The following is a 14,331-nucleotide window of genomic DNA, read 5'->3' on the forward strand; positions in this document are numbered from 1 at the left end:
CATGTCTTGTCTGCCTCTTGATATTGAACTCCTTGAAAACATTTTCAGTTTCTTAGGCAAACACAATTGCTTCATATTTCTCTGAAAAAATAGGTCTGTTGGAAGCGGTAAGTAAGTAAGTAAGTAAGTAAGTAAATTTTATTTGTATAGCACCTTTCGCAGACAAAGGTCACAAGGTGCTTCACAGGTTAAAATATGTATACATACACATATAAAAACATAAAAACATAAAATATAAAAAGCATAAACTATGTAAAACAATCATCTCAAGCCCAATAAAAGTAGTTTCAGTTAAAATGCTTTGCAAAAATAAAAAGTTTTTAGTTGACTTTTAAAAGAATTCACAGAGTCCAGGGAACGTAGCGACAATGGAAGTTCATTCCAGAGTTTGGGAGCAACAGCCTGGAAGGATCTGTCTCCTCTAGTTCGGAACCGTGTGCGAGGGACCATCAACAGGTTCTGATCCGCAGACCTCAGTGCACGAGATGGTCTGTAAGGGGCGATCAGATCACAAACATATGGAGGAGCTTGGGAATGAAGGGCCCTAAAAGTCAAAACTAGAATTTTGTATTGGTAGCGGTAAGCAACCGGGAGCCAATGAAGAGCTTTGAGGATCGGGGAGATGTGATCTCTTCTCTTGGTGCGAGTCAAGATCCTCGCAGCAGAGTTCTGGATCAGCTGCAGGCGAGACAGCTCCTTCTTATTCAGACAGGAAAACAGACTGTTACAGTAGTCTAGCCGTGTAGAAACAAAGGCATGAATAAGAAGTTCTAGATCTTCATATGACACCATCTTCCGTAGCTTAGAAATGTTCCTCAACTGGAAGAAACAGTTCCTGATCAACTGCTTGGAGTGCTGCTCCAGCGACATATCTTTGTCAAAAATGACACCCAAATTTCTAAGGCTGGGTTTGACATCCTGGCCAAGAGAACCCAAGTGCTGCTTAATCCCTGGTATAGCATCATCAGGGGCAACAACTAAGGTTTCTGTTTTCTCTGAGTTTAGTTGCAGAGAGTTTTTACAGAGCCATTGTTTTATCTGCATCAAGCAGTTCATCAGAGAATCCAGCTTGTGTGTCTCGGAGGGCTTAAAAGAGCAATATAGCTGGATATCATCAGCAAAGAGATGGTAGGAAACATCACTGAAATCCTGAATGATCTTTCCAAGAGGGATCATGTATAGGAGAAACAGAACAGGGCCTAGAACAGAGCCCTGGGGAACCCCACACAGTAAGTCTACTGACTGAGACATTTTGTGGTTGGCCATGACACTGAAATTCCGACCGGATAAGTAAGAGGAAAACCAGTGGAGAACTGACCCTGACAAACCAATCAGGTCCCTCAATCTGTCCAATAAGATCTGGTGGTCAACCGTGTCAAAGGCTGATGAAAGATCTAGTAAGACAAGGACCGTGTGTCTGCCAGAATCAGCGGTGGGCCTTACTGTCCCTCACTGTCCACTGCTTTGTTACATGAGCGCTATGTGTGGGAGATTTAAGACTGCGATCCGTCCCGCAGCTCTAGAGGTACAAGCAACCGAACTCAGAACCGGGTCTAAAAGTGTGTGTGTGAGCACAGCTCGGATCGTCAGCACACACAGCGCTTTGAGCTTCAAAGCAGAAATGTCGCTCAGTCCTTAGAAAACATTCAAACAATCACACGGATTTGTGTTTCCAGTCGTGTCCCGACTAAATAAAGTCTGATGTTATTCTTACATGTTTACGTGCAGCCAGCAAGCAGCACCACCCAAAGCTAATGTTGTTAGCCCGTGTTAGCATACTGCTAATCCTGGCTTCGTTCAGAAAAAGCACTGACCACACGGATTAAAATTCAAATGATGAGCGAACAGGTGTTTCATAATAACCGTAACATTATTAAAAGCACGTTTAGAAGATCATCTCGTATTTTACCGAGCTGACATGTCAATGTATATAGCCGCTTGGCGCTGTTTAACATTGTTTTGTATTGAATTGTTACATTCAATAAAGTTTGAAGAAAAAAAAAGCCGCTCGCTTTTCAAACCCTACTGCGCATGTGCGAATGATTTATTCCGACGGAAAGTGTGACCTTAGTGAACGTTTTTATATTCTGAAAACATTTTTCTGGGCCAATGTACACGGTTGGATTCTAATCCGACCATTGATCCCATCAAAATATTTTGTACATGTAACCGCGGCTTATGGTGTCGACGCGCAACGTGGCGGGGGCATGGCATCACGATGGTGGTCTCTCCATCGGGATGTCAGTCACCCATCACGATGGACGATGATATCGTCCATCGGCACAACCCTACTTTGGACATGCTTTATCTAGACAGTAGGACTCTGGCTTTGCCTCTACAACCTGCAATGTGCTTCCTTAAACCTTGTGCTATCCTAGGCACTTTAACATTTGGAGCTGGGTCATCTAGACCCCATAGTCAGTGCTCTGAACCTTTTTTCTTCAATGATTTGTGATCTTCACTGGTGTCCACGGATTACATGAAATCTTTCCACCTTTATCCACCTTTGTCATGGTAGGGAGAACACGTCAATGTGAGGGTGGGGTCATCTAAGATAGAACAAGGGTTAAAGGGACAAAAAAAAGTGGAATTCACTTCTTTGAGCCTGAGCTGAAAGAGCAGAAATATGCTATGGGTGCATATAATCCTGTCAAGCATTTTTATAAGATGCCCTATCGGAGTTCTGATCCTGTCATTCTTCCTCATCTGACTCAGACTCTTCTTTCTCTGACATGAGTCACACGCTGAAGATGGACGACACTCTGCAAACAGGCAGTAAATCTAGCTAGCCCCTCCCAAGATGTGGTGACAAAAAAACGAACTTCCAGCTGACGGTGGAGGGATCTGAGAAAACTACTTACCCCATTGGCAGTGTGTCACATCCAATCATCATGCAGACATACTCATAGGATTATCAATGCTTCTACATGGGATTTTCTCTGGATGCAGAGAACATTCCTAAAGGTCAAGTTGTAGCTGAGGCCTCTTTGTAGGACAAACTTGCTTGTTGCTCTGACAGAGCGCCAAACCGCCCCACATGTTGCGCTCCGCCGTGACATTCCTGCCATAACTCCAACTCATCAGCAGCTGCCTTCTTCTTAGTCTGAGTTGTGGCAATCCCCTTTTTTAAGATTCCTTTCAGTTTGTGGTGGAATCAAACGTTAAAAACGGTCTTGGACAATTTTCTTGTAAGCTAAGAAAAAATCTGGTTACAGTTTACTGTTCACTGTTTATGCAGAGTTTTCTTATCAACAATCACAATCTGAAAGACGTGTAGAATTTCCCCTGCGTTAGAAGATTTAGGACTCGAGTCCACGTTTAGAAAAATCTAAACTAAATGAGGACAGTTTCTGTCTTAGTTTGGGTCCTTTGGAAAGGATTCATAGAAGTTGCTCAAAGAATGAATCTGCACTGGAACCTGTGCATAGGCCTTTCTTTTAGTTTTTTCTCTTTTGAACTTTGATAATCTTCTACTGCATACACTGCTCATACTTCTGTTTGAGCTAGTTTTGCTTCAGAAAATGTTCTCTAGGTGAAGAAAATCTGCCAACTTCAAATGAGCAAAGGTGGCATCTCCAGCAGGCCAGCAGGATTTAATGACAATTGATTCGTTTTCCTCATCAGATTGGAACCTTTCTTCCTCCACAAACTGAAATATGAAACCTGTTCAGGCTGGCATCCTTCTCTGTTAAATCCAAAGTGTCTCTTCTCTGATCCGAAGCCAGGATTTGGCTTGTGCAGCATCACTACAGATGTTGCATTCAACAGCAGGGTTGAGGGTTGCTTCTGACTTTCACACAAAACCTCCTGTCAAAGTATAAACACCATGGTCCAATTATCTTAAGTTGGGTTTTTAGTCCTTACATTTATGAACATTTGTTTTTTTGTATGCTTATGGCTGTGCCTTTGACTTCTTTTTCTGCTGTCACTTCTCATGTTGATTTCGTAAAGTGGTACAGCCTTGTGAGGGAGTGAAAACCCAAAGCACTTAACTATAATTGGTTAAAGACAGAGGACACACATTCCAGGACTGCTGCACATACATGGTTGTGAATGCCAGGCCAGTTTGGGCATTAAAATTCCTCTCTGATCATCTTTGGATCTATTGTAAAAGCAGCCCGGTGTCAAGTTGGGGAAGATTGGTTTTGAAGGGACTACATCCTGTCATTACTTTTTCTGACACCTTTCTGCAGTGGTGGAGCTAGAACTGGACTGAGCCAATCCTACCCCCTCACCTTCCAAACAGGAAGTGCCTGATGGCTCCAAGAAACCAAAATCCCACACACATCTATAGAGTAATAACCAGCTGTTACTCAGTCATTCTATTGGTCAGAATAAATATTCTTACTCTGATGCCCTTTTTTAACATGATAATTTTTATTTTTTGTCATTATATCTTTTACTTTATCACAAGTTATTCAAGTTGTAAACTGACTAGTCAGATGCCCCGGTAAAAGCATGTGGTTGCCCACTGGCCCCCACCTCAAACGCTTGACTGACAGAGTTTTTTGAGCTAGTTTTGAACAAGCTTACTCATAAATCACCACAGAAGTTGCCAGAGAGTAGAGGTAAAAATCCAGCCCGACCCGACACAGGCCCGCGGGCATTAAAGCCGAACCCAGCCCGAACCCGACCAATTAACTTGATTTGCAGGCCAGAGCTCGAAGCAAACCCGAAATTTCAATTTATCCCATAGTATTAAAATCATCTACATATTTTTATGATCATGATAAGTGATAAGTCAGCGAGAGAGAAGCCCGGCCCGACCCGATCCGAATTTCAGGCCGGGTCGGTTTCTGACTCGGGCTCGGACTTAAGATCTTACCTCTACCACAGAGGCGTTGATTCAGACAACTCGGACCAATCACTGTAATCTGGCTCCAACATGGCGGCGTCCAGTTCGCAGAAAAATGGCGACTGAATTGTCTTCACTGGATTTCACTGGAGCCGCAGGGAAGGCATTTTCTGTGTGTGATGTCACACTCGCTCAGTCCAGTTCTCACTTCTACAGCCAATAGTAAGACTCCCTGAAGCTGTCTCTAGGACTGTCCTTTTCTCCACACACGCTCAGGACGTTTGTCCCATCAGTGCCTAAAAATGTTTTTTAGATTTTACAGGAAGTCATTAGCAGGACATGGCTAAAACACAACAGTTTGATATGTCTTCAGACTAGAAACCAATTTGGATGTCAGTCAAAATGTTGTCACTTTGAGGGGGGGGCAGAGGCCCTAATGTTGCCATGTCCAGGCATGACCATCAGGGATGTGAACTTAGAGATCAACACACGTTCTGTGTGCCTGATGACAGGAGCCTTCATCACACTTCTTCTGAGAGGGTCAGTACTAAGAATGATCGCACTGACATTACCAGAGCCCACATTTTAACTACTTTCTCCAACAGAAACTAAATCATTGAGAAGCTGATCAGGGATTTTTTGGAGTGGAAAGAGAAATAGTGAATCCTATGGGGAAGTGGGCCATTTTGTTCAGGAAGCCCTGCTCCTAAACAAGAGGAGCTCCAGTTCAGCTAAATTCATTAGCATAGAGTTAAATCTGAGGCAGCAAGGAACCTTATATCCTGCGAGATCTCCCTCCTCACCCATCTGAAGTCATGCACCATTATTTTTATAGCACAAGTGTTAATATGAGACGGTTGCTTGTAGCCGGAGAAAGATCTGGAAGCGTTTCTGCTCCCAGATCCACATTTACAATCAGCAATCCAAAATGAAACATTAACCAGGCCAGCAAGCAGAAGGGGGATATTTATAGATGGAAGAATGCAATTTCATTAGGCACTTACTGTGGAGTAAAAGTTCAAATTAATATTCAGATTTAGGATTTTTCGTTTTTTGATTCCTTCAGTTCTGTGAGTCTTGTTCATCACATCAAGCTCAAGTCAAACCTGAAGCACAACCGCAGATGTCAGGACTTTGGATTGCCTCAATCGTATCCAAAGTTTCCCACAGTCTGATTATTTATTAGCATTCTTTGCAGGAAACAACATGTGTTCTTTCCACCGAACACATATTTTGTGGATGTGAGGAGTTTTGATTCTGAAATAAAATAGTTCCTCTGCAGAATGGGGTCTTTCACAGAAAAAAGTCCCATCTGACACTGTTCTCTCTGTATTCTTGAAATGCGTTGGGAACTCTGTAGATTTTAATGTAAACAGTTTGTCAGGTTATCATAACCCCCCACCTCCTCTCAGACCAAAGGGGTTCAGCAAGCAGAGGTCTCAAATGAAATCATGCTCCTCCTCGATGATGCCTGATTTATGGGATGAAGTTGGGGGATGGGGATATTTAAGGAGCTTGATGGCCTATTGGACTGAGGATCCTGCATTTCCATAAACAGCAGCTCCACATTCACATCCGTAGCCTCATATATATATAAACAGGCAGGCCGGGATTTCTTCCCACTGCCTCTGAGGCCCTCCTCCTCGACTTTTCGTCTCAGTGTAGGTGAGACCAGTTTCCCTTTCCTCCACCTCCTGCTCTCCATGCGTCTGTGCAGCTGTTGGATGGATGCAGAACAGCTTCTGAGTGGAGTCTGGAGCTTTTGAAGAAGAAGAAGACCAGTCAGTGCAGCTCAGACAAGATGATGCTTTGATTTCTCTGAAGATTAGTCATTTATTGAGGTTTGAAAGAATTACCCGTCTGAAAACTGAGGATTTTAGTTTAGATTTAAGTTTATAGGTTGCTTGGCTTTTTTGTTGTTGTCAAAAATGTTAATGTTTTGGATTACTTTTTACAAAGAACTGTACAATATGGTGGTTTGAATGATTGAATCTCTAGATAACTTTTGCATTTTAACGGGAGGGAAAAGTTTATAAAATCATATTTGTTTGGTCTCAAAATTAAATGACCGTTTTCTCAAATTTTCTTTAAAATACAGGTTGTTTAGATGTTGAGAATTCTACCTTGTTGTTTATAAAAGTACTTATCATTGTAGAAACCAGATGACTTGTCAATTGAAAACTAAGTTTCAGCTCTCCTCTGGAGAGTAAAGTCTGTAAAGTCAAAAATAAACCTTTCTCCGTATTCTGCTTTTGCTCCAATGAAAAGAAGGGTTTAATTTAAAGTTTCTAGAAGCCATCTAAACTGTCATTGAAACCTTTATCTAACAAGATTAGAAATGACACGACAGGAAATATGCTGAAGTATGAATATGGGTTTTCTTTTGTTTGATCTCTGGGTTTGTTTTTCTCTGAGAAAAGATGATTAATATTCCCAGAGAGTGAGCTTCAGCTGTTATCTGTCTGATTCTGTCAGTGTCAAATGAATCATTTGATCTTCGATGAATTTTTAGTAAAAATAACTTGAGACGTCTGATTCTGGGATGGGCCTGTTTGTTTTTGGAGAGCGTGAGGTTCATCCTGACTCCAGCTGGCAGCTGACATGCTGCCGCAGCACATTTTGTTGGAATGACTTCTGTCTGTGAAAGGAATTGAAGTGTTAACTCCAGCGGGGTATTTAGTTCTGAACACCTGTAAAGGAGCTTAACTCTGGCATCAACAGTGACATCTGATGCAGACCTCAACTTAGCTCTGTGTCTACTCAGCTGCTTTTCGGTGCTTGACTCACTCAGATGCTATGCAGCCAGATTCCTCATTTCCTCTGTTTCTTGTGTCTTCAAACAGGCTGTGAAGAACAGAAACCGTCAACATGTCTGAGTAAGTGCTGCCTCTTCACAAGTTTTACTCACACATATCAAACTGGTATTGAAGGAAAAGGAAAGGATAAAGGATATTTGGATAAGTCAGATGTACAAAACAGGAGAAAAATAATGGAAGAAACAAACACAGCAGTAGAAAATAAAATTAAGGACGAAAGCAAAAATACAGTGAGAATAAGGCCCGACGTCAGCATGTAGTGAAGGTAAGCAACAGACGAAAGAAAAGTGACAAGAAAACGCATTAGCAGTGAGACAATAGCGAAAGCATTTACTAAAGCTAGAGAGAAAAAGAAAACAAGGAAAAGTGAGGTAGATCCTACAGGAAAACTGAAACTTTAGAAAGCAGGTTATTTGTACACAGACTTCACAGGATTTCAACTTTTTTGTTTAACAAAAAACAAGCACATCATATATCATTACTTATTTTGTGGTGAGCCTTGTGAGACAGTATTCAAACAAACACATGATCCAGTCAGAAAGTCCTCAGGTAGCAAAGCGGTCACCTCTGAACCCAGAAAGTCCATAGTTCCAGCTTACTGGGATCATAGATGTTAGTTCCCGTAAAAACAATTCAAGAATATTCTTTAGGTGACGAAATGCTAAGCAGAACTAATGATCAAATTTGCATCTCCTTCTTATGTCTAGTCATGTAATGTCTGCTCAATGAGACTGACTCTATTAACCCTTGTGCTATCCTAGGCACTTTAACATTGGGAGTTGGGTCATCTAGACCCACTAGACTGACTGAACCTTTTTTCTTCAATGATTTGTGATCTTCACTGCTGTCCATGGATGACATGAAATCTTTCCACCTTTATCCACCTTTGTCATAGAATAAAACGTCAGTGTAAGGGTGGGGTTGTCTGAAATAGCACAAGGGTTAGCAGGTTTTTTTGGTGTTGGTAGCCACTTTCACCAAAGCTTAAAAGGCTCGGCTTTCTCCTTTATCAACAACATAAATCCACGTTTTTCTTATTTTGTCATGTGATTCACTTCAAGCAGATATTATTGCTTTCATATTTTTAAACCCTTGTGCCATCTTAGATGACCCCACCCTTACTTTGCCGTGTTCTCCCTACCATGACAAAGGTGGATAAAGGTGGAAAGATTTCATGTAATCCATGGACACCAGTGAAGATCACAAATCCTTGAAGAAAAAAGGTTCAGAGCTCTGTCTAGTGGGTCTAAATGACCCAACTCCCAATGTTAAAGTGCCTAGGATAGCACAAGGGTTATAAATGTTCTGAATCAGAGATTTTGAAGTGGACCAAAGGGATAAAGATTCAACATGAACTTTACTGTCTGTGCTGTTATGGCCTTAAGTCCATCTTTGTAGAACTGAGACGGATAATGCAGACACTGACAGCGCTCTTTGTTGTTTTCCAGGAAAAAGATGACTTCAAGCCGCAGGCACCACCTGAAGGTACACCTCTGATGTTTGTTTGTCTGTGCATACCTACAGATTCCTGGTGGCTCTAACATATTCCACAACTTTCAGTCATTCATCTATGTTTGTCCCTTTCAGGAAAATTGTTGAATGCAAAATATGTTTACATGATTTTTGTACAATTGAACATTGTCACGATTGGAAAGGAGCAAAAGGGAAAAATACTATTCTTCTAGTTGTCTGCCCTCTTTTGAACATTGCATCATTTCTACATTTCTCACATCATCACCTGTGCTCAGATTTCACCAAATACAGTTCAAATAAATCCATATTTTGGTAAATACATTCCATTCCTTTAAATCAAATCAAATTAATTTATTTTTATAGGACCTTTTAATGTAAAGAAACCAGCTCAAGGTGCTGTACAAACAAACAAGAATGCAAACATAATTAAATAAGCCCCTCATAATAAAATACACAAAAACAAGCACAAGTAAAAGAATAAATGACAATAAAAGAAAATAATTAATACTTTAAATAGCTCTCTTTTGTAATAAAAGTAAGGGCATTATATTACAGTGGTTTCATATGTATTTTAGCACACTTCAATATAGAATGAACTTTACAGTTGATTGAGGATTTCAGTTTCAGGCTTTTAGGTTTCAAGTTTGATGTCTTCTTTTTTAAATAGGACACACAAACACACACACCCACACACACACACACACACACACACACATACATACATTTCTATGTTCTCCTGCCTTGGCTGTCGCCGCCGCTAAATAGGATAGGATACATTTGGGCTTTGCTGAGTTCTTGTAAAATGGCTTGACCATCTCAACAAAGCTTCTAGCAAACCTGGATGGTTATCATCTTTAAAAGAAAAATGGAGGGGGTTTGCCAGCCCCCAGATGACTCTCACTGCTCACCTTTCCTGGTATACAGTCTTCATTCCACTACTGGAGAGGAGAATCTGGCTGATCGTACATTCTCAGATTCAGGAGGAAAAGTGTGGTCTGGCTATGCCACAATGGACCAACGCTAATGCACTGCTGGAATCCTTGAATGACCTTGGGTGTTTGCATGCTTGGGGCTCCTGCATTTAGAGGGCTTTTGGTAGATTTAGTCTGCAGTCCTTTTAGGTCCTTCAAGCTTTGACCTTGAGCTCTTAGAGTTGCAGCTGAGTATGTAGTACCGATACGATGATAATCTTGTAATGAGAACCTCCTGGTTAGACTTGGATGCAAAGCCCCACTGAAAAGAGCCCTCAATGCAGACCCAGACCATGCAAGGGTAATTATATTTCCCTGATTTCCTCTGGATGCTCCCTGAAGACTTGGAAAAGGGGAGTTTCTTTAATGCCCTAGTGACGCTGGCAGGACATGAACCTGATTGCTGCAGGCCTCTCCTTCACTAACTATTGGACTCTTCATTTGTTCTGCAGAGTTTGGTTCTTCAGGTTGCCGCCAATTGGCTTGAACAGGAGAAAAAGGAACTTGTGGCCGCCAAGGAGGCTTACATGTCTGAGAATTGTCCTGCTCCTGACATGAGTGGAGACCAAGCTGCCCTCATGGTGAGAGAAACCACTGAGCGAAATCAGCAGTTAAAACAGTGGATTCTTTTGCACCTGTGCTTCTTCTTTAAGAAAAAATCCAGTAAACATTGTACCTGTGTCTTCACCAAGGAAACCTGCAAAAAGCTGTACGCTCTCATTGACAAGATTGATGAAGACAGGTATGACCTGGAGGCCAAAGTGGGAAAGGCCGATAAAGAGGTAAAACTGCCACAAAAATCATCAATTGAAAAAGGCATGACAGGCATGTTGACTGTTACCATATTTTAAGGACAATTTAAAAAAAAGAAGCTTTTTTTGTGTGTTTCGAGTTCACTTTTATCAGTCATGAAGAATCAGTTGAAGCTTCATGGTCATGTTGATAAAAGAAGATGTGGAGCAGCAAGTATTTGTGCAAAAACTGTCTGACTTGCGCAAAGTGCAAACTTTAATCAAAGCGCACAGAACTCCATATGTCATTTGTAGTCATCCTCATTATATTCTTCAAAGCAAAATATGTATGATGAGTTGAGAAAATACGATATTAAAATAAAACAGCCATGAAAGTTACACACAGAAATAATGAGCTACGGTTTTCAATGAGTCTTAGGCGTCATCTTCATCCAAATGTTCCCCCTGAAATTGAGGCTGAGCCTCCTACTTCTACTCTGTTGACTCTGCGTCAAGTGCTTCATAAAGGATCTGTGAAGAAAATAAATCAAAAAGACATTTTAAAGACGTAACACCCCCCCCCCCCCGAAAAAAGCCTTTTTCACTGTAGATGCCTGACTATCTGATCAAACTAACACAAATATAAACCAGTGCCATTATGTCAAGAATCTGCACTAAATAGTCATTAAGTTTAGTTATTTAAAGAAAGAGTCTGATATTTAAAACTGCAACCTGAGATTACATCGATTGTATTTCTGAGAAAAACACATGAGTAGGAAAATGTATTTAAAGAGTTCCGGAGTCTTTTTAGCTTCCAAAAAAATGGACTACCTGAACTTAATTACCCACACCTGAATCCATCTGCTGTTGATGGAGTATGCATACATTTCTTAACCCCTTAAGCTATCCTATGGGTCCAGATGACCCGATCCTTACATTGACGTTTTCTCCCTACCATGACAAAGGTGGATAAAGGTGGAAAGATTTCATGTAATCCATGGACACCAGTGAAGATCACAAATCATTGAAGAAAAAAGGTTCAGAGCACTGTCTAGTGCACATATGTCAAAGTCAAGGCCCGCGGGCAGAATCCGGCCCGCGAATGAGTTATCTATGGCCCCCGGGATGATATTTGATTAGTATTAGAACCGGCCCGCAGGCTGTAGCCGCCCGCTGGTGTTTTGCACGCACCAATACTACGTTTCCCATAATGCAACGGTAACCCGCGAACTCACTGCAGCGCAGCAAGCGGACCTCGGCCTCATCATTCATCCCCGACACAATGGCCGAGCTGCGCATCCAATCTGCTCAGACGCTCTCTATGTTTGGCAGCACATACCTGTGTGAACGACTGTTCTCTTTGATGAAGCTAAACCAAACATCACACAGGAGCCGTCTTATTGATCAGCACCTTCACTCAATCCTGAGGATTACCTCAGCTCAGAGCCTTACCCCGAACATTGAACTTGTACAAAAGATGAGACATCACCAAGTACAGGCTCATCCTCAGACAAGTGAGCATCACAGAGCATTAACGTATTTTTAGTTTTTAATTCAGTTAAATTTTTACATTTGTTTCTACAAGAAATGGGATTTTTCTTTGAAGGACGTATTGTTTTGTCTGTGTGCCATATATTTTTGCATTTTATTTTATTTCATTTATTTATATTTATTTTTCAGTTACTGGACTCAGGGGAAATTGCAGTTAAGAGCCATGAGAAAGAATACAACTGTTTTGATTTATTCTATATTTTCTCATTTTACTATTTGAAGCAGTAATTGGTGGGATAATAGAGCAGCATAATATTTATAATATTTATACTGCTTGCAGTTTCGTTTATGCATTTATCTTGATATAAGGAACATATTTTGTTTTTGAAGGAAAATTGCTTTTTTGCTGTTTGCCTGTTGAAAATGTTTTCTCTTCAACTTACTGACAGAGCCATAAGAAAACATTACTTTATTCATTTAATATACAGGACATGTGATTTTTCTTTGAAGGCAGTTTGTTCTTGTCTGTGTGCCTGCTGAAAAATGTTCTCCCGATTATTCATTTAATCATTAAATGATACACTATGTTAGGTCTTGGTTCAATAAGCTGTGTGCAACCATTTCAAAATGTTTAATAAACATTGAACCAGTCCGGCCCTCGGCCTCTAGCCAATTTGTTTTTTTGGCCCTCAGTTTGACTTTGACATCCCTGGTCTAGTGGGTCTAGATGACCCAACTCCCAATGTTGAAGTGCCTAGGATAGCACAAGGGTTAAATCGTATTATTTTTGAAGTTCTTTGTTTTATTTTATCATCAGAGTGATAGTCCTTTCTGTAAGGCCTTTTTTTTTACCAGTCAGTAGGTGTGCATTTAAAAGAACTGAACAAGTATTTCCAATTCTAACACCTGAATGGCAGAGACAACTGTTCAGCCGCTGTTATGCTTCTTGGCACTTTGTAATTACAGGTAAAACCCTGATGTAAACACAAGTCTGCAAAATTCTGTCAAACAAAAGGAAACCTTCCCTGAAATGTTCAGCTAAAAAGGGTCGCTAACTTTAAAACAGTATCACAAACTGATTTTAAGGTTTTCTGAAAAGAAGGAATCTTGTTTTGAACACCTTGAATGACCACCAAGAACAGAGATTTCTGTTTTTGTAATAGTTCTGTCTGCCTTTGTGTGTTTTTCATTATGCGGCTCAAAAGCATAAGTCTACAAATGATGCCAAAACAGAAACCTTTTGGTTGACTTTCCTGATTGAAACACTTGGCCACTCCTAGATCCAAGACCTGAAGATCAAGGTTGTTGACCTTCAGGGAGTGAAGAAGCCCGCCCTGAAGAAGGTGCGCATGTCAGCCGACGCCATGCTGAAGGCCCTGCTGGGCTCCAAACACACGGTCAACATGGATCTGAGAGCCAACCTCAAGCAGGTCAAGAAGGAGGTCAAAGAGGAGGTGAGCATTTGCAGAAGCAGGGTGGTTCTCTGGAGAGGGGGCTGCTTTTCACTGACTGTGGGTTGTGTTTGTGTGATGCAGCCCACAGAGGCAGTCGGCGACTGGCGTAAGAACATTGAGGACAAGGCTGACAGGAAGAAGATGTTTGAGACCTCCTAAAGAACTAAACTGAAGCTCTGCAGCCGTGCTGGGCTGCTGCCGCTGCTTGTTTTGTTTTTTTGTTTTTTGAACTTCTGGAATTTGTCATTGAATTGAAATACATTTGTTTCATGAAGTCAGAATTAATGGTGGGAGCAGCTGTAGCTCAGAGGGGCTGAGTTCAATCAGAAGGTTGGTAGTTTGATCCCAAGCCTCCACATGCTGAAGATCCTAAAGGGCATGTTGTCCTTGATGTGGTCTTCTTTTGTAAGTGGGTTGGGATGAAAGTATAAGCAACGTGAATAAATGTGATGGTTCAGATTTCTTCTTTTCCATGTTTTCTAACTGTGTTAGTTACTCTGGTGCAAAGCTCTCTGTCGGCTCACTTTTAAGAACCTCTCATCTTTTTCTCACTCCTGCTGCCATGAGGTGCAGTCTTTGAAAAAAATGAACCATATGTCG

General features: G+C 41.2%; 1 protein-coding gene across 4 annotated transcripts; it reads left to right on the plus strand.

Annotated features, from left to right (window-relative positions):
* The first annotated feature begins 6,325 nt into the window (after positions 1–6,325).
* On the plus strand, positions 6,326–14,190 carry LOC101155923 (troponin I, fast skeletal muscle). 4 transcript variants are annotated; one of them, XM_004069368.5, is made up of 7 exons: positions 6,326–6,460; positions 7,639–7,671; positions 9,060–9,096; positions 10,508–10,636; positions 10,748–10,837; positions 13,558–13,731; positions 13,813–14,190. In XM_004069368.5, exons 2-7 carry the CDS (start codon positions 7,664–7,666, stop codon positions 13,888–13,890), a joined length of 516 nt encoding a protein of 171 aa, XP_004069416.1. In that variant the 5' UTR covers positions 6,326–6,460; positions 7,639–7,663; the 3' UTR covers positions 13,891–14,190. The 4 variants fall into 4 exon arrangements, with proteins under 4 accessions (XP_004069416.1, XP_011474050.1, XP_020559420.1 ...); XM_011475748.4 differs by having other exon boundaries at positions 6,352–6,456; XM_020703761.2 differs by having other exon boundaries at positions 6,411–6,576.
* Positions 14,191–14,331: the final 141 nt, after the last annotated feature.

The sequence above is a fragment of the Oryzias latipes genome, chromosome 6, assembly GCF_053564925.1.
Source record: "Oryzias latipes strain Hd-rR chromosome 6, Olatipes_Hd-rR_3.1".
Taxonomy (NCBI): Eukaryota; Metazoa; Chordata; class Actinopteri; order Beloniformes; family Adrianichthyidae; genus Oryzias; species Oryzias latipes.